This window comes from Quercus suber, unplaced genomic scaffold, assembly GCF_002906115.3.
Source record: "Quercus suber isolate HL8 unplaced genomic scaffold, Cork oak 2.0 scaffold_1002, whole genome shotgun sequence".
NCBI lineage: Eukaryota > Viridiplantae > Streptophyta > Magnoliopsida > Fagales > Fagaceae > Quercus > Quercus suber.
Genome location: NW_027070417.1, coordinates 92,947 through 114,498, shown reverse-complemented (window position 1 = coordinate 114,498; position 21,552 = coordinate 92,947). Strand labels below are relative to the sequence as shown.

Here is a 21,552-nt window from a genome sequence, read left to right as displayed (position 1 = left end):
GACAGAATGGTACAAGAGTTCTTTGAAGAATGGATGTGACTATGCACGTAAGACCTAAAAAGTTGAAACTTAGAAAGAGAAAGAAAGTTTGTTCTGTTCTGTTTCTGTATAATAATGTATTAATGTTATTACGATTCCAACAGGAGTAACGGGACAGCAGGTAGGGTTTGAGTTCAACCCAATGAGATTTGGGTCAAAATTATCTAAACTTGAACGACCCATCCAAGACCCATGACGGGCTTGGTTGATCCTTAAGTACCTCCCGGCTGCACTCTTGGTTTTTTTCTTTTTTTTCTTTAAACATTAAAAATAGATTGTTTGAATTTTTTTTTGTTGGAATGAATGATTGATTAATTTGTAACATGAAAAGTCATAAAAATATCATCAATTAAAGCTACTTGCAACTATTAAAAATCAAAATAACTTCATCAAATTATATCCAAATGAAGGCTAAGAACATTGTAACTCAACATATTCAAGTCACAAGATTAACACAATTTATTACAATCAATTAAAGGAGAAGTCTTACCTTTAGAGGAAATTGACCTTCATAGCATTTTAATATTTATGGAACTACAAAAGCACCAAAATCAACAAAAAAATTGAAATCGTCTTACCAAGGTTATGTTAGTAAGGGAAATATGGGAGTGATTTGTTTAACCTAGAGTCTGTCAGTCCACAAAAAATTCAAACTATTAACAATGTTAAGTCAAGGTTGGCCATTGGGGTTGAATGTCATTTTGACTAAAGTTTTGGATTAAAGAAGTGCCATTTCCTTAAATCTCAAGTGAGGCCGTTGTAATTTACCCTTAGATAAATTTTAAAATTAATTAAATGAGGACCTTTAAGAATAAAAGATAATAAATAGAAATAAAATATATATTGAACTTTTTTTTTTGCTAAACAAATATATATTAATATGTTTGGATCCCCCTTTCATGAACCAAGTTCAAGTTGACCCATTTTTTCCCAGCCAATCCCTCAACTCATGTATATATATATATATATATATAGTTCTAGTGAGTTGATGGTTCAAGTCCAAATTTGCCATGCTGCTTTGTATTACAGGTCTCAACTAGCCACCACCCAAAGTCATTGCTAATGGTTTTGGGTCATGTTGTGGGGGTATATCTTGAGTTCAAGTTCTCCAAGACAACAACATGACATTAGTTTGGTTGAAAGACTATTGTTGCCCACCACATAAAAATTTAGAGAATATTAAAGTTAGGATCTGGGTTATGGCTCAATCTACCTGAGGCTAAGAAAGTGCCTGTAAATCTCTCTTTATGACCCCATACTTAGTGGCTTCATGTAGGCCCTTCAAACAGTAGTTTCTTAGTAAATAAGGTTTACAATATTAATCATGCCCATATAAAATTACAATGAATACTTAACCCTCCTCTCTCCCCACAACACCCCCCCCCCCCCCCCTCCCCGGCCCAAAAAAAAAAAAAGTCTCTCAAGATGCAAAGATAATATGCTAATTAAAAGAAAATTTCTGTTCTTTTTAATTTGAAAAAGCAATTTCTATCTTTAGTCGACTTCACACTTTTTTATGAATGAACAAACACAACTGAATACTACAACATATGAAGCCTTGGGTTTGGTGCAGATGTGAAAATATCCCTTTTTTTTTTTATTGTTTAAAACTTTATAATTACAGAATATTTTGTTTTTGATAGATTCAATAGATTTGAAAACTATGGCATTTATTTTAGGTTCCTTATTTGATGACAAAATAATTTATCAATAGAATTAATAAAAATTCATATATATTTTTTGAGGTTGAAATCAGCTACTTTCAAAAGGGAAGTTTGAATTGGATATTAATTATGAGTATTGTTCTAAGCACCAGCTTCATTTGTCACATAACTGTGCGGTTTAAAGAGCAGCACAAATGTGCTAAGTGTCCGGTGTCCCTTGTGGTAGATTCACTCAATTGAAAATGTTTAGATCTTCAGATCTCTAATATAAGCTTTCCATAAGTAGGATAATGTAGAGTGTGAGCTTGTGCCAATGGGGGGCATATATGCAAGTCTAACTCTTGTTCTAACTTGAAAAATATGTACTCGGGACCTTCAGGTACACCCATCCATCATAAATTGGGTCCTGCAGTCTACTTGTCATTGAAAGTTTGGAAAAGAAAGAAGCACGGTTGGAGTGGTTGGGGCCGCATTTGTTAATATTGTTACTAGTAATTAATAATTTAATATAAATACGGATTGAAGCTTAGCTAATGGTCTATAAGAGGTAGACAACATTTTTTGGTCAGAATCTCTCCAGAAAAAAACATTTTTTGGTCAGAACAAACAGCCCTCTTACTTATAAAAACTCAGCACCGCAGGGTACTGCTTGGATCTAAGTTCTGTATATAAATTTATTCTCGGAACATGGAAGATTGTTAAGTTAGCAGCCTTTTGCTTTGGCAAGAATATGAATATTCTTTTTTCTTTTTGTTTGCTACAATAATAAGATTTTAAAGGGATTAGCCCCACCATCGAACTCTTTGGGCAGCAGAGTCAAAAATACCACTTGAGCCCAGGCCAGTGTGATGCAATTGATGCAACCGTTTAAGACCCCCAAATAAAAGAAAACCCTCACTTGTAAAAATAAAATTATATATATAATATATTTATCTATATATTTTAATTAAAAAAATTAAGTACTTTTATTGTTCAATAAAATGCATTAAAAAATCTCCATTGTATCCTAAAATACAGAAGATTAAAAAGGTGAAAAACAAAAATAATCAAACTTCAGCTAACAAAATTAAATTTTAGGAGACAAATTTATTAACTCATTCTTGAAATATGCTAAAATCAAAATTAATACCAGACAAATTCATTAATAATACAACATAATTGTCTTGAAATATGCTAAATAGAGATTATAAATTTCAAAAACAAAAGAAAAATCTATCATCTCTCATCTCTCTGCCTCTCCATCTATATTTTTACCTTTCTTTTTTTCATCTTGATTTTTGATCTTTTTCTATAAACTCAATCTAGCTTGTAATCTTTCTTTGTTGATTCCCTTCAATTCACAATAAATTCAAAATTGAAAAGGGGTAGCATGGGCTGTGGGCATACCAGAGGTAATCTTCTCCTCCTCTTCATCTTTCCAAAAATTAAGATGAGGAGTTTGCTATTTATTCAATTTAAATTATATATATTTTTTAGTCTATTTCACTGCATGATTGATTGATAGGAGTCATAGGAGAGCACCTTTTTTTGCACATAGCCATAGGACAGGCTGGACATTTGCACAGTTGCACATTGCACAGCAGCACAGGCTGCACAGTTGCGCACTGCATAGAAGCACACTGCATACTGCACAAGCTGCACAACCCACAATCATAGGACATCACGTTTTCTTACTTTATCAATTATTATAAATTATCATACCAATTAATAATTTGATGTGTATCAAAAAGTAAGAAAAATAGATTTTAAATAAAAAAAATTCAATATATATTATTTGATTAATATTTAAATATAAAAAATACCCCACTTAAAATTTTTGCCTAAGGCCCCCAAAGTTGTTGAGCCAGCCCTACTTGAGCCAATAGTTTCGAGATGAACATGAACCTGTTTTACCCTTTTTTTTTTAAATAAAAAATAAGAATACATGAACCTGTTATACTTATTGAAAATGATACTATGAATACTATATGTAGGAGGTAGGATTTGAGCCACAGACATAAAACATCATAAAGGATATTACTCTTTCTTTTTTTTTATATACGAAGAATATTATTACTTGAACTATCACTTGAACCTTTTGGGCTATTTAGTATTTAATATAGAAACTTAACAAGAAAAATAAAGGTTTACACTTTAATTTTTTTTTTTTTTTTGGCTACTCTATAAAATTATTATTATAAAATCTTGTAAATAGTCAAATGGCCAATTTAAGATTGTATGAAAAACTGCTAGTTTTGGCCTATCCGAATCAATATGTTAAGTTACTTGACCCAATTATTCCGACCCTAGTTATCTGATCAATATGTCAGGTTGCTTCTTCTCAAAAAAAAAAAAACAAAGAGTCAGGTTTCTTGACCCCATTAAGTCGACCCTTGCGATAACTTAAGGGACAGCCATCTTAAGTAGCTGCATGCAACTTCGACAGAGTGAAGGATCATAGGAACAAAATTTATAGCAAATGATTTGGCTCTTGCAAAATATATAATTTCTCAGTGTTTGCCATTGCAAACTTGTTGCATCAACATCGCCTCCATTTGTTTTGTTGGAAATATAGAGGATTGCGTACCAAAAGTTACATGACACTGATGAGGCAACAGAGATTAAAAAGTTTTGACCATCAACGAGTCATTTGTTATTTTTTTTTGATAGAATCAACGAGTCATTTAACTTATCAAGAAATTAGTCCACCAATCATTAATCAGTACACGAAACCAAAATGCAAAATTTTGAATTAGCTGCTGGACTTGGCAAAATACACATTACCTTCAGGAATTTCCAGAAAGTACCATTTTTACAAAATTACAGTTCCCAAAAAGGGGAAAATTACATTTCTGGCATAGGTCAACACTTTTCTCAATTTGATACAGCACAGGACTGAGAAGAATCAGTGAACATAATACAATGCTAAACCACTTCTATTACCAAGGTTTCAAGTCCCCTACAGGTCCAGCAGTCCAATTCAAAAGCTTTTCACCAGACTTTAAGTAAATGTTCTTTTTATGAGGCAACTTGCGAGCCAGTCCATTCAGTATCTGATGGAAAGCATCTCCAGGTTGTGTAGGTTGTGGGAACATCATTGCTGATTTCATTGAAGGATTTGCAAGCAATCTCTGCTTCCTTAGAATCACTTCTGGTGGTATAGATGTAAGAATTGTATCCAGGTTAGGGACATCTTCTTCTGCCACAAACACTCCAATTTCTTCCCATGGGATAGCATCAGCGAAGGGTAAAACAATATCATCTGCTATAATGATAGGAATACAACCAAATACCACTGCTTCAACAAGCCTAGGACTCCATGGAGCCCATCCCAGAGGGCACAAACAAAATATAGCTCTTTGCATGTCTTCATAATAGGTGGTTGGATGGTCAGTTGAGATGTCAAAAAGTGCATTGTCTTTGAAGTTCTCCCAAACTGCTGCCCTTGCACCTCTGCAGTTAAACGAAAGTGTCAGGACATGATTGACCGAAAAACTTCAGAGATGCTACATAAGGTTATCACATTAGAGATTAAGGCTGAACCCAAATCCAAATTAGGACACCATGTCTTCTTATAGCATTAAAAAATAAAATAAAATAAAAAGCCATTACAGCCCTAAATAAATGAACATATACAAGCTTTTTCCCAAGCCGAGCTTAAGTTGTTCATAAATAGGTCAATTCATTTACAACCAGGAAGGAATGCCCATTCCATTCCCTTCTCTTAAAATGCCAAAATTGATTCCCTCGATAAATGGGATGATTGGGAGAAAATTGAAGTAACCTTATATTAACTCCAATAATACGTTCTCACACACCCCTCCGCATATTAGTACATCCTCCCTCTTTGTTCTCATCATTATTATATTAAAAAATATTATAGTAAATAAAAATAAATATTATAATATATCAATTAAAAATAATATATATAAATTACTACATTAAATAAAAACAATTATGATGGCAATACATAAAAATAAAATTTTATATTATATTACAATATTATAATAATATATTTCTCTCAAAAAAATTATAATAATATAATATCAACATAATTAAAATGTTTATTTGGTTAAGAAAATTATTTTCTTCTCAAATTGCCGTTAATAATATAATAATATTAAAAATTTTAATTTATATAAGGAGGACATAATGGTATGTTGTCATAAACTGATTCTTTCCATTCCTTATATTAATCCAAAATAAGGTCACTTTAAATTCCATTCCCTTTTTATTCTAATAATCCATTTCTTTGTGAACTCTTAAAAGGATATCTCACATATTTGTTGTAATACTTAGGTAGCTTAGAATGGTTATCATTGATAAAGAAAGTACGCCTAACCAAAGTTTTTAGACCCAATTGTGACAAATTACTTGTAAAAGTTCATTAAGAGCATACCTAGCATAATAACCACCTTCGGGGTCATTGTTAACATCATAGAACAAGCCACGGAAGTAGACAAAGATGGACCGTGGAGTCTCTTGGGGAATCAAGTGTGCTTGCATTTTTTGAGGGGGAGCATATGGAGGAATAGTGATTGAACCCTCATTTAGGCACACATGGTTCCGTTGTCCAAAAGTCTGAACCAATGTAGCACGCTGGAGTAATGGAAGAATGCCCCGTTCAATAGCTTTCTCTTCCTACACAATACAAACCAGAAGTGAACCTCACATTAATCATGATCAGTATGTGCAATCCTGCAATTTAAGACGATTTTGCATGCAAATAACAGCAGCATCCCTGCAAGGGGACTGGGAGGAGTCATGGCCTTAAATATAAGAACAGGTGTGTTTTGATTGTTATGTTACAACAAAAATCTTGCATACCCGCTACAAAACCTGATATCATGTTACCAAAGCCATACTAGCCCCAACAAGAGCAAGGGTAGACCCAGCTATGGTCATGGCATAATGAGTTGAAAGCTACTTAGATGACTTGAAATATGCAATAACTGATCTATTCTTAAATGAGTATAAATATGTCCAGTCTCTTCCTCTCTAAAATGAGTATTGTAGGTTTCCTCACCCTTCATTTCACCTTTCTAATTCATAATTCAAAGAAAAACATTTCAATGTGTCACTTAGAAAGCCAAGGGATATCCAGACACCTTCCTTTCTGTGAAATGACAAAGTCTAGGCTACAAGATTGATGACCTAATGGAAGTGGAAGATTGATGCCAAAGCTGACATGACATAACCTAAGCTACAGTACTAAGAAAATAAGTTGAATGTTATATCCAATCCAATCAAAAAATTTTGCATAATTTCTCACTTGACCAACTCAACAATGCTTATCTATCTTCCATGTCTATTATGAACCTGGAGAGGATTCCCAACAAAGATAGCAACCTTATATCCAGCCACATCTTTGGTCCATTCAAATAAAGTTTCTAACCTGATAATGAAAGCAGGCTCCAAAGTCATGGGGCACAACAAAGAAGTGATCAGCCCCTTCTGTACGATTCCAATAAGGCCACTTTGAAGAGATGAGCTGTATTGCACTTCTCATCATCCGTGGAGACTTGAAGGGCAATGGCAAGCCAGTTGGTGTAAGGTCACAAGTGATGTATATCGGGGTATAAAACCAATCCGCTTCTTCAGGGTTGAGGGTTCGAACAGGACTGGATAAGAGGAACCTATGCATATAGATCTCGGCAGCAAACATATGATTCAGACATCTTGGGTCCTTCTGAAGAAGCTTCTTGTTGTATTTGCTTGGAAGCTCATATACATAAACTTTCAACCTTCCTGTTGGATCATCATCCAAGACGTCACCAGCACTTCCTGCATCATTAAGACCAACCAAAGCTAAGATTCATGCTTCAAAGTCCAACTGAGTCAACCTGCTCTACTAAATTTAGACTTATTCTTTTGGATGCTTCACCAAAATAAGCTCAAATCACAATTTGCCAGTCATTCTACAATCAAGACTAACAGAAAAGAAGCTATGTATGCCTACAATATACATGTTAAAAAGTATCAGTTTTTTGGGTTTATCAAGCAACATATCCACAGTGTGCTGGAGCATGAAATTGATCAAATTAGAGTTGGCACGCCCTTACAAACAGTGTCCAGCAGCTAGAATTCCAATAAAATTTCTGTATCTTTTCTCTTAAATATTTATCAGTCCAGTGCATGCATTTTAGAAGTGGTTCACAAGTTGAGTCAATGGATCAGTGTGATCTAAGACTTTGGACAACAATGTGAAGACACAATCATTGTTAATGAGTTCAGCAAAAATAAATAAAAATGTTGGGTTAACAACTTTTTCTTAGAAATCTGCTTTGAAGGAAAATCAAACATACCACATCTCAAATAATTTATCTCAATCTTAACTAATACCTAAGCCATATGATGAGCATGTGTGAAAACATGATGCTCTTCTTAGTCAGTGAAGGCAGAAAGTACTATATGATCTGCCTATAACTAATATGCACTTCTGCTAATTGCCGTGGTTCAAATCACATTCTGCCAACAGCAGAGTGAAGTCCAATGTGTATAATCATGACACGTGTGATTGATATGAAGCAAAAATCTAGTACATGACATTCATTCTTAAGCAGATTCTCAAGACTTTTGATGAGTAAAAAAATAGTAATAAATATAAAAACCACACTAGGAAATGTTTAAGAATGGAAGCTACTGAAAACCATTCTAAGGCAACGTGCTTCTCTAATTCAATTTTCCCCTAAGAATCAATGGTCTAGTTTCCGTCAATAATATCTAATCTTTAATAACTGAAACTGAATAAATAAAAAAATAAAATACCATCATACTGGTACGAACAATCATATTCAAGCTGAAATACCAGTTCCATTTGAAAGGAAAAGATATTCCATAAGCCCATAAATCTAACTGATCATTAAACAAGAACCCCCAAAGATATATCACTAACTAGTGCTGAACTAACACATCGCCAATGTAATCAACCATACATACACCCCATTTCGAACGGTACATATTACAAATGCCAAAATCCCAGTAGAGCAGAACTGCAAAATTACCAAATTTCAACGCTTGAACCTATAGTAGAAACATAGAAACAACAAAAGCCCGGACCAAATTGCCATGTCACTGACTCACTGGCAACAAACTCCAATGGATAATATAAACAGCTAATGCATAAATTGAGCACATGAGAACAGCTTAGAATTCCACTTAAATCAATCAAGAAAACTTCAAACTAGTAAAATCACCTGAAATTCGCTCAGTACGCGCAGTCTGGTCAGCATTAATCCTACAAACAAGACCACAAACGATAAGGACAGGAAAAACCCATATGCAAATCCTCATTTTGCTGACTGCAATGCAATCTTTGAGACCAGAAATGGAGAAAATGGAAATGGGTCTTGTGGGTTTTTGTCTCAAAGAGAAGGAAAAGGGTGTATAAATGAAGAAAGAGTATATGGTTGGAATGTCGTATGGGTGGTAGTTGAGGAGGTTTCTTAGAGTTTAGACTTATGAGACTGAATAAAAAATGGAAGTTTAAAGGTAGGGATTGATGGGGAATACAGAGTGGAATTGCTTGAAGAAACAGAGAAGGTGCATTTTTCGTGATGAAATTGCAGCAAACATGTACATATCTATGGGGGTTACTGAAAGCTGAGTTTGTTTTGCCGGTTTGATAACAAGTCCATCTCATTGGCTGATAAACAAGTCAAGCTGTTCTGTCTTGAATTTAAAAAGAAAAATAGATGTATTAAAAACATGGAACTTTATTACTTTAGTAATAGAACTATAGAAAGCCAGATTATAAAAATAAGAATGAAGTTCAATTAAATATTGGGTTCCATTAATTGGTGTACTTAGACCAATTATTAATAAACTATTTAAAAAATTTTAAACACTATTTTTATAGAAAATATACAAAGCCATAAAAAAATTAATTACTTTTGACTTTTCTCATAAAATTTTTTTTCAAATATTTTATGAATAAATGTTCTTAGAGCACCCGGTTAACTTTTTGCTAACACATTTGTCCCTCTTTTTTTAACCCATTAAGGCTTCGTTTGAGAGTTCATAAAAGAAGGGAATGGAATTGAATGAAATGATATAAGTAAATGAAAATGAATGAAATAGAATGAAATTAAGTCACATTGATTGGATGTTTTAAAATCAAGGAATGAAAATAAATGAAATGTAAGTAATCTTATTTGAGAGTAACATAGAGAGAATAAAATGAAATCATTTTATAATAATATTACTATTAGACTCCTATTTTAAAATAAAAAGTTGAATATATAAGAGTATTTTGAGAGTTTTAGTAAAAAAATTATTAAATCTAATTTCATTCCCTCTCATGCCTCACAATTTTGGGAGAAATGAAAATTTGAGATTTTAAGAAAATAGAGAGGAATGAGTGTTCCCTCATATCCATTTCATTTCTTCTCACTTAAATTCTCAAATAAGGGAATTGACTTTCCATTCCCTCCATTAAAACTCCCAAACAAAAGAAGGGAAGAATATTATAAAATTATTCTTTTCATTCCATTCCATTCCTTACTCCCAAACTAGGCCTAAGTGACAATTAATAAGATCATCTATAATACGACTCAAATTACACATAAATAGTTTCTTTAATTGTTGTATCAGCATACGTCTTTCCTTTCTATTTTTATGAAAAGTGAGCATTATAGAGGATTCAAATAAAAATCTATTAAAATGTAATCTATTGGCTTATTTTGGAAAGATTAAAAATGAACTTAAACGGTAATGAGTTTCATTCATTTCCTTAATATTAAACTTCAAAATAAAAAAACGTTTTCAATTTTTTTTTTTTTAAAAAAAAAAAAAAGAAGAAGGGCGGGGGTGAATACTTAACAATTCTTTTCTGAACAAAGTTTGACAACAAGTTACAAACTTTTTTTCTTTTTTGAGAAGCCAACAAGTTACAAACTTGGTTGTAACTTAAGACTACAATTTTACTCAATATATTTTTATTAGATGTGAATTTTGAGAAATCTACCATTGAATTACATTTTCTTCTTAAATACTTCATGCTTGTAAAATTTCCAAAAGATAAAAAATTAATAGTTATATAATTAATCAAATGTTTAAATTTCAAATTTTTATGGTCTAAAATTATGCATAATAAATAAGTTTATAAATTAAATAGTAAATAACATTCGATTGACAAGAAATTTAACATGTGTATTATGAACATAAAAAACATGTAATTTAACAGTTTAGATTTTTAAAACATTTAACAATGTTAATTTTTTGAGTGAGAGATATAGGCTTAGACTACAACTAAGTTTGTAGTCAAACTTTGTCTTTATTTTATTTTCATTCTATTCCCTTATTTTTGGACTTGGCAAGTGGGTTCGGGTCAAGTTAATCAAGTTCAGTTCAAACTTCAAACATGGGTCATCCTAAACGAGCAAGTAGATTGGGTTACTAGTCAACCTATATTTTTCACATGCAAATAAAAAAAAAGAACAAAAAAATACTAAATTAAAAAAAAAAAATTAATAATACAAAGATTCTTAATTTTATATAGTTCAAAGTGCACTAATAATATCATCTCCATAAAAGTTAGGTGATTTGCTGTTAAGTTCCAAAAATGACATGGTTTTGTTATAAAAAAATTTTTACATTAAAAAAAAAATCCATGGCTCTCATCCTCTCAAATACTAACTTTGTTATACTTGATGATGGTGAAAGAGATGTTAGTTCACTTATAGCAAATGAGAGTGAGATTGACAATGAAAAAGATCTTATGAGTTTTTATTATAGAAAAATTTGCAAAAAATACACACTATTCCTTCTTTTCTATCGAGCCGATCATAACCACTACCTACATTCCTTGAAATTGTGCTCCACAAATAAGGGCTAATAAAGAGACCTGCAATTTCATAGAAAGACATCACGATCCCTTGTGGAAAAAAAATTATTTGCGTAGGCAAAAATAAAGATATTGAATTTCTATCAAGATATAACTTTTCTATTGATTCCTGTAGATTGGATCAAAAACAATTCTTTAATAAGCTATTTAACTCCAAAGATGAATCGAAAAAGAAATATTTATTGGTTCTACCTCTTCTTTTTTTTTTTTTTTTTTTTATATGAAAAGAATGAGTCCTTTTATGAAGGATTAGAGAAAAATGGGTCCAGACCTCCTGCGGGAATGATTTGGAGGATCTAGCAGGGCTACTAGAGCCTAGGTCTCTTTCTTGGGTGGGGCATCAAGTACATGTATCTTTACCAATTTAGACCAAAGCTCTGAGTACATGTATCTTTACCGATTTAGACCAATGCTTTGAGCCTTTTAGCACATAGGTTGAAACTATTTCTAAAAAAAGATGCTTCAATTTAAGCTACTTAATACTATCAAAATTTATATTATAAGTTTAATTTAATTTGAATCTGGTTGCCTTGTGTATTGTGGTCTTTTGGTGGCTACTATTTGATTCAACATAATCATTACCTTGACGTCATGTTATCTTTTCAAGGTCTCAAATTTTGGTATTCAGCCCAAAAAAAAGAAAGGTTTCAAATTTTGGAGTGATTTGCTAGCTTATATGGTTATTATTAATTTTTTTAACGAGCCGTGTCATGAGTCAAGGCCTCAAGGGCAAGGGAGTCAATACGTACCGGAGGCTGTACCGGTTTGCCCAGCGGTACGGTATATTTCGGATACCGGTCAATACCGGTGTACCGTTTCGGGTTTACCGCTATTTTTTTATATTTTTAAATAAATATATATATATATATATGTATGTGTGTGTATATATATTATAATAAATATAAAAGTTTACCATAAAATATTTCCTCAATTCAAAACTAATTATTCATAATTTTAGACTTTAGTATCAATTAAAAGAAAAAAAAAACACACACACACACAATATAAAAAATAGAAAGTTTAAAAGTTACCATTGCATACTAAGAAAACAAATAATACTAATAAGTTAATGCAAATAAGTTATCATTCTACCCTAACAAAAATTCAAAAATTACAAAACTTAAAAAATAATAAAAAAATAATTAAAAAAAAACTTTTTTTCTGTACCGACCGGTAAGCCCGGTACCGGCTGGTATTGCCCGAAATTGGCCGGTATGGCCGGTACAGCCGGTATTTAAACCGGTACGAGACGTTAATGTTTCGATACCGGTATGCAACCGGTACGGTATGTACCGGCCGGTACGGCCGATACCGGTACGGTATCGACTTTCTTGCTCAAGGGTCAACCCGTTTTTATCTCAAATCTCTCGAATTTAGGTTAGATATTTTTCTTCGAGTTCGAGTTGGGTTATCATGTCAAGTCTAATTTTGCCAGTCTACTTATATTTTTCTCCAAAACCACATCTCTCTTTTCTTTTTCTTTTTTTCTTCTAGTAAATATTTTCAGAATCATTCACATTTTAGTTCTTTTAATGTTAGATAACGAAGTTGTTGTGACTTGTTACTATTTACAATAACATTTATTAGTTGTTGACCCTCCTTTATTCAGAGAATTAAAAATCATTTGTCAAATTAACAAATTTGTAAGCTTAAGATTGAAACCCTATACTTACTTGTATGACTTTAATCCTAAACTTGGACGGGGGAGATGAGCATGAAAGAAGAGGATAGGAGCATATCACATTCACTTGCAATCATGAATCCTACGATTCCTACAATATGAACAGCCGAACAGGTTGTCCAATAACAAAGCACCAACTAATTAAATAAATATTCTACCCAAAAAAAAAAAAAAAGAATCTAATTAAAAATAAAACATCTATGATATGAGATATTAATCAAACCTGTGGCCAAACAAATCCCACGTATTAGTAACAATACAAACAAATCCAGCTTTATTCTTGTAACCAAAGAATCCAAAACCTCTACCAATATCCATCAATTGTGACAATCTAACCACAAACCGACATCGTTGCCTCTTATTCTTGTCGCTACCAAGTACCAACCACCTCTCACCGTTAACCCATAATTTTTCTTTTCCTCATTGATCCCTCTCTTTCTCCACTCGATCACCTTTGAGGAATGGCAACATGAATGATGGGTTTGTCAATGCATGAGATGAGAAATCCATCCTTCATGTCACCACTCCATGACAACACTCGAGAGTAGCAGGTGAAGCTGGATGACAAAAGAGAGGGGGATTGGTGAGGAAGAAGAAGGAGAAGAAACGGGATGGACCATCAGTGAGAGGTGGTTGGTTGCTATAGGAGAGATAGAGAGAGAGGTAGCAATACAGTGTTAACGTGGTGAAAGAGTGATAAAGGTTGGGGCTGTTTGGTTATAAATAGAGGGTTAAATTCATTTATTTTGTTTGGCTAAGTGAGATTTATTTGGCTATAGGATTCGATACCTTATATTTCTACTATGTTATTTTTAAGGCAAAAATTTAATTTAGACTCTTGATTTTTACTCCAATTATGAAATTAGTTCTTAAGGTTTACTTTTATCAATTTAATCCTTCACTTTGTAAAAATTAGTCGATTTTATCCAACCCTGTTGGCAAATGACCCTATTAAACTTTGTTTTTTTCAAATTAAAAATATAACAAGAAATATTAATTAGAACCATTTAATATATATTGTTGTTTGATGAGTATTGTTTAAACTTTTTTATAAAAAAAAATGTTAAAAATTACTTCTTTTTGAGAAAATGTTAAAAATTACTTTAGAAGAAAATTTTATCAAAGTTTCGCTTTATATTCACTACAAAAGTCAAGCTTGTTGGGAATTCAAACCGAAATTCCAACTTGTGAGAAACAAAAAAATAGAGAAAACACACGTCAAAGAAAACAATCACACGTACAAAACAGTATTTACGTGGTTCGGTAATTTGCCTACATCCACGGAGTTGCAGAGATTTCTATATTATCAAGGAAAAATACAAAGTGCGGCTACAGTGTTTTTCTCTCTCTCTAAAAACACAACAACATTTAACAAATCTTAATCACAAAAGCGGCTTTTATATCTTGCACACAGGATTACAATGGGCTACAAAACGGGCCAAAAATTTAAACATAGACTAGGCTCCACAAAGCCCAACAAATCTCTCACTTGGAGACTAGTTCAATCACCAATATCAGCCGCTATCCTCCAAAAGCAATCCCTCATCCCTACAACTCACCCTCCTATCCTCAAGCTAGAAGGCCAACTGAAGTTGCACACAATTTCAGCTTCTCATTAGTGACACCCTTAGTCAACATGTCTGCCGGTTCTTAGATCCACATATCTTCTCAAGTATTACCAGCTTATCTTCAACAAGGTACCGAATAAAGTGGTATTTTGTTTGTATATGTTTCGACTTTGAATGAAAAGCCAAATTTTTAGCAAGAAAAATTGCACTCTGACTGTCACTGTGTAGAATGCCCATCTCCTGCTTCTTACTCAATTCATCTAAGAAACCATGTAGCCAAATCATCTCCTTTCCAGCTTCAGTTGTTGCAACATACTCAGCTTTTGTAGTAGACNATCATATACACAGAACTCATGCATGTGTACAAGATTGAGCTCATGATGCACCCTCAACAACTTTTAGTAGGGGAGGGGATGCCATTTGATCCAAAGGCCATAAGTTTTACTTTTTGATTGTTACTTACAGGTGGATTAAAATCATCATAGTGTTCAAATTTTGGCAATGAACAAAGAAAGCCCAGAGCAATTGCAATAATTAAACACATTATACACTATTACAACAGAAAAACTCTATTGATTGATAAGTAACACATCACCCAGTGTGTCTTGTCTACAAGAGAAACACAGATAAGAACAAAGGATAGTTGAACCCAGTGAAATTTATACCTCGTGTGTAAATGTCCTGACAGGAATACCAAATGCTCTGGCCAGTCCAAAGTCAGCAAGCTTCAGTGCATTGGTGCTGCGATCTATGAGCAAATTCTGGGTTTCAAATCTCGATGAAGAACTCTATGGGAATGACAATAAGCAATGCCACGTAGAATTTGATAAAGGAACATCTACAGAAATGAAAATTATCCCAATTAAACCCAGAAAATTAAACCCAAAAAAAAAGGTATCGTGAAAATATGATCATATTAGATTGCACTGAAAAGTTCTTTAAATATGCTCAACAGGTAAATGAGAAAGAAAAATATGCAATAAATGACACATATTTTGGGCTGAAAATCCATGCTCAGCATCTGTAGGAATTGGCAAAAGCTGAAAATTTGTTCACAAATATCAAAAAGAATAAGGAAAAGAAAAACAATAAGCATCTTATTCTACCGTCTCTAACCTCATCACAGAAGTTGTGAGGCATAAAAACCTAGAAATGGCCTGCACCTGATGCGACAGTATTTTTATTTGCCAATTAGATAACTACTAAAAGAACTACAATTCTTTCCCTCAAAAGATCACCCACAAAATAAAAATGAAGAAAAGGAAAATCTTATTGTATAGAGTCTCCAAAGGGCAGAAAGCAGTCAATTACTTTTACTTGACGTAGATCCTTTGCAAATTCTGGAGATGAATCCATGTGCTTCTTCAGATCCAAGTCAAGGTACTCAAAAACCAGATACAAGCGCTTCTCACTGTGCACCACATCTTGTAACCTATCAACCACAAATTCATCAACAATTACAGGCGATCTCCAAGAGACAAAATAAACATCATAATGTTAACATAGATTTAAAGGACAAATAATTGATGCCAGACGGTTCACATCTGAGAATTTCCATATGCTAAAAATTTATGTAGCTTGTAGATTCTTGTAACATTCCCTGTAGGGACACATCAGCTGATCAGCATGCATGTGTATTAGTCACCTCTAGCAGCACCAGATTGCAGTCGTTTTGTTATGAGGTTGACATGCTAATGCCATTGTCCTTATTAAGCTTGCTTCTCTTATAAGAGCTAACATGCACAAACTAGAATGCTAATTGTCTAGCACTTATCAAGAAGAAATAAAAAAGTTATCTATCCATAATCCTTCACAGGAACCAGAATTTCTTAGATATGAATAACTGTAGTGTAAATCCCTCCCTCAAATATCAGGAAAGCAGAGGCAGCAGTGCTCTAAATGATTAAGTGTCCTATTTGCTGTAAAATAACAATGGACTTCCACTGGAAAACCTTAAATAAGTGAGAAGATAAGCAAACTAGTACTGGCTCAATCAGCACCTCTTCCCTCCCCATAAGAAATGGTGAAGGGTAAGATCGTGGCTTAAAACCAATGGCTGTGAGGGCAAAACTATTATAAAAACGTCATGTACACAGGATATGTATAAAAGTCCCTCTAAGGAATTTATATAAAAGCAATATTCTATAAGAACGGAGTCTACAAAGTCTACAACATAGTGCATATCACTTATGTGAAAACAAGACCATTCAAACAATAATCTTAAAGACATAGATTTCGGCTCAACACAATCCATTGAACGTGCAATCATTCCCCTCCCTCCAAATGACCCACAATGAACAAAAGAGAGCTATATTCCAAGTAAAAGATCACCATGTTTCCCAAACCAATTCCTCTACTCAAACAGACTTGAGCCTTACCTAATGGACCCCAAAAACAGAAAATACAAAAGACCATAACTCATGAGGAACTTCACAATGCACAAGCAAGTGATCTAAATACCGCTACTTTTACACATACGACACAATCCTCCAAGATTATGCCTCTCTCCTAATATTAATTAGGCTATCACATGTAAAGCATTTACCCCAAGTTGCTGTCCACAGAAAGAAAGTAACTCTTTTCGGAAACTTAGTGCACCATATGCATTTCCAGTGGAGCCTTTAAGACCTCGTTATATGATCAAACATCAAACTTAGCATTACTAGTCAACCTTCACCTCAAGCAATCAAAACCTTTTCCATTTGAATATAGAATATTAAACATAGATTCCCCTGATTGCAATTCCAATCATAAAAACACATATAAAAATACAATAATCCATGACCACGTGCCCCCAAATTCGGAATTTCCAACCAAAATGTACAGAAGCATTCTTATCAGCTATAATTGCATAGAACTTTTGGGATCAGGTGATTCAATGAATCTAGGACACGAATCAAAAGGAAATGAATACCTGACAATGTTGCCATGCTGCATTTCTTTCAAGAGGGAGATTTCGCGTATTGCGGTGCTTGGTACTCCCTCGTCTTCCTGCTCCAGCCGAATCTTCTTCAAAGCGATAGTCTCATTAGTCACCGGTCACGAGCCTTATAAACCACGCCGTATGTTCCTTCTCCAATCTTCTCAACTTTCTCATACTGACTCACATTCACATTCACATTCACAAACAAAATTACAATCTAAAGAATTACAAATAATGAAAAAGAAAAAACAGAAAATTATATCTGTTCACAGACTAACCTGCTCCATCCAATCCAACCAACCCAGTCCAGCTAAAACTGCTCCAAAGCCAAAGGAGAGAAAATAACATATTTTTCAGTAATTTCTTGAAATTGAGATTTATCATAATTCTTGAAATTGAGCGTTTTCACAATAAACAACAACAAAAATAAATAAATCAAATTAAATTAAAATGAAAATGAAAATCATCGACGCCAGTAAGTAACATTCACAAAAAAAAAAAAAAAAAGCGGATGCATCGGCCATACCCATTCACAGTGAAAGAAAGAAATAAAAGAAGCAGAAAAGAAGAATTACCTTTCTCCGGTAAGAAGTGGAGAAAGTTCAGTTGAAGAGAAGAGAAGAGGGAAAGGAGATCGGATGGGAAAGGAAATCTCTACTCTCAACTCTCTACTCTCTACTCTCTACTCTACTCTGACGCTCTACCCTACTCTAGGGCGCCCTTTTTTTTCTTTTTTTTTTCAATTTTCTTTTTAAGTTTCGGTCTTTACTAAAAATCTTTGTAAGTCAATTCAATAAATTTTGCTTAGGAAATCAACAAAATAGCCGAAATTCGATTTTTTTTTTTTCCATTGTTTTTTAAAGTTAAAATCCGATTATCAATGCCTACACATTCATATTCATCAATAAAATATTCTACAAATTGATAGATAAACATTGATTATTGATAAACATATATTAAATTCTACTATTTTATATTGAAACTAGTTCATGCCTAATGCACAGGTTAATAAAAGAATTATATATAAATTTAAAAAATATTTATTTTTGATAATATAATTAAATTTAATAACAAATAAAATAATAAAAACATTTTAAAGATTAGACAAGTTTTTTAATTTCTAAAGCTTTTAGTAGTAAATGGATCAAGTTTTGACGGTTTTGGCATAAACTTATAACATGAATAATTTTATTGAGAAAGACTAATTAATAATTGAAGAGAAATGTTATACCCGATCGAACTAAGAGATAACTTTTACTTATTCAAATAACAATTAAGGTGAAGTAGAGGAGAACAACAAATAATAATTATAACATACTAACATAATAATATTTATATTTAATTATAATGAAGCGCTTGCATCTCAAAGTGTCAAATTAATATCAAACTAAACATGCTAAGATGTTTGTGTTAATTAATTAAATACGCATAAAATTAATATCAACATCTAACACCCTACTATTGCATGAATTATGATTAAAATTGACCTAATATTTTTACTTTAACCCCAAGCAATCATCTGAATTTACAAATTAAAACTACCCAAATTTATAAAATTTTAAAAAAAAAATATTTGAAAGAAGAATTCACAATAACACATAAATATATGAGTAATTCTACAGTACCCCCCAAAAAAAAGGGGTACGGTACCCACTAATAGGTAACTGCTACACAAAGTTACTTTTTTCTCACATTTGACGGTTTCATCCTTACATTGTGCAGTTCCACATACATTGACAGTTCTTTTCTCACATTTGGTGGTTCCCTTACTTTTTTCTCACATTTGACGGTTTTATCCTTACATTGTGTAATTCCAACATCACATGTAACAATTTTTTTCTCACATTGGTAGTTCCCCTTACTTTTTTTCTCACATTTAAGATTCCATCCTCACATTGGGCATTCCAATATCACATATAATAGTTCTTTTGTCACATTGAGTGGTTCTCGTACTTTTTTCTCACACTTACGGTTCATCCTCACATTGTGCAGTTTAACATCACATGTGATAGTTTTTTCTCACATTTGATGGTTCTTTACTTTTTTCTCAATTTGAGTTTCATCCTCACATTATGCAGTTCCAACATCACATGTGAAGATTTTTCTCACATTTGGTGGTTCTTTACTTTTTTCTCACATTTGCGATTTTATCCTCACATTGTGCGGTTCAACATCACATATGACAATTCTTTTGTCACATTGGTGGTTCCCTACTTTTTCCTCACACTTACGGTTTCATCTTCACATTGTGCAATTCCAACATCACATGTGACAGTTCTTTTCTCACATTTGGTGTTCCCTTACTTTTTCTCATATTTGACAGTTCTATCCTCACATTGTGAGGTTTAATATCACATGTGAAGTTTTTTCTCACCTTTTGGTTCTCTTACTTTTTTCCTCACATTTGACGGTTCCATCATCACATTGTGCAGTTCAATGTTACATGTGACAGTTTTTTCTCACATTTGTGGTTCCTTTTTTTTTTTTACATTTAACGGTTCATCCTCATATTGTGCGTTTCAACATCACATATACAGTTCTTTTCTCACATTTAGTGGTTTCTTTACTTTTTTTTCACATTTGACGGTTTCATCATCATATTGTGAGTTCCAACATCACATGTGACAGTTTTTTTTTTTACATTTGGTGGTTCTTTATTTTTTCTCACATTTGATGGTTCATTCTCACATTGTGCGGTTCCAACATCACACGTGTCAGTTCTTTTGTCACACATTATGTGGTTCCCTTTCTTTTTTCTACACTTGACGGTTTCATCTTCACATTGTGCAGTTAACATTACATGTGCAGTTTTTTTCTCACATTTGGTGGTTTCCTTACTTTTTTTTCTCATATTTGACGGTTCCACCTTACATTGTGTAGTTCAATTCACATGTGACAGTTTTTTCTCACATTTGGTGGTTCCTTTACTTTTTTTTTCTCACATTTAACGGTCCATCCTCACATTGTACGGTTTCAACATCACATATGACAGTTTTTTCTCACATTTGTGGTTTCCTTACTTTTTTTCTCAATTTGAAGTTCCATCCTCACATTGTGCAATTCTAACATCACATGTGATAGTTTTTTTCTCACATTTGATGGTTCCCTTACTTTTTTTCTCACATTTAACAGTTCCATCTTCACATTGTGCGTTTCAACATCACATGTGATAGTTTTTTTGTCACATTGGGTGGTTCATTTACTTTTTTTTTCTCACACTTGACAATTCCCTCCTTACATTGTGCAGTTCCAATATCATCATGTGACAGTTCTTTTTTCACATTTGGTGATTTTCTTACTTTTTTTTTCACATTTGACGGTTCCATCTTCACATTGTGCAGTTCCAACATCACATGTGACAATTCTTTTCTCACATTTGTTGGTTCTCTTACTTTTTTCTCACATTTGATGGTTCCATTGTCACATTAAGTAGTACCAACATGCATTTGACTCTATTTTTTCACATTCAGTGGTACCCTATTTTTTTATTCTCAAATTTGACCGTTCCATTATTACATTGGACAATACCCACATTACTCCTAACCGTACTTTTGTAACATTCGTGGTACCTGTTTTTTTCCTTACAATTGATAGTTCAATCATTACAGTAAGCACTACAATATTACATCTGACCATAATTTTACATTTAGGCTTATCATTGAGGTCACTTTTTACTTACTAATAACCCTCATCACAATAGTAATTTTTTTAAAGTTATATTAAAAAATTTAGATCTAAAATCCAAAAAAAAAAAAAATCCCATGAAATTAGCCCAACCACAATAATTACTCTTGTTCACAAAAAAAATCAACTGGAATTATCTTGGTTTCTTCCACAAATATTTGAATATACCA

The 21,552-nt window shown here is 32.9% G+C and overlaps 1 protein-coding gene and 1 pseudogene across 1 annotated transcript; both read right to left on the bottom strand.

Moving 5' to 3' along the window:
- Positions 1-4,411: 4,411 nt before the first annotated feature.
- Positions 4,412-9,323, bottom strand: LOC111985053 (probable beta-1,4-xylosyltransferase IRX10). Its single transcript, XM_024016679.2, has 4 exons — positions 8,879-9,323; positions 7,078-7,466; positions 6,082-6,323; positions 4,412-5,135 (listed from the first exon to the last, which is right to left on the bottom strand). The coding sequence occupies exons 1-4, from the start codon at positions 8,973-8,975 to the stop codon at positions 4,622-4,624; spliced, it is 1,242 nt and encodes a 413-aa protein (XP_023872447.1). The 5' UTR covers positions 8,976-9,323; the 3' UTR covers positions 4,412-4,621.
- A 6,083-nt stretch (positions 9,324-15,406) lies between these two features.
- LOC136065523 (cell division control protein 2 homolog A-like) lies at positions 15,407-18,489 on the bottom strand (annotated as a pseudogene).
- Between the last annotated feature and the right edge of the window lie 3,063 nt (positions 18,490-21,552).

What these genes read in the sequence shown, in the direction of transcription:
- LOC111985053 (XM_024016679.2), bottom strand. Translation starts at nt 8,975, where the DNA reads ATGAGGATTTGCATATGGGTTTTTCCTGTCCTTATCGTTTGTGGTCTT. An exon ending in GCGTACTGAGCGAATTTCAG is followed by an intron (nt 7,467 to 8,878) that starts GTGATTTTACTA and finishes TTAATGATGCAG; the next exon opens with GAAGTGCTGGTGACGTCTTG. An exon ending in GAAGGTGGTTATTATGCTAG is followed by an intron (nt 5,136 to 6,081) that starts GTATGCTCTTAA and finishes GTTTAACTGCAG; the next exon opens with AGGTGCAAGGGCAGCAGTTT.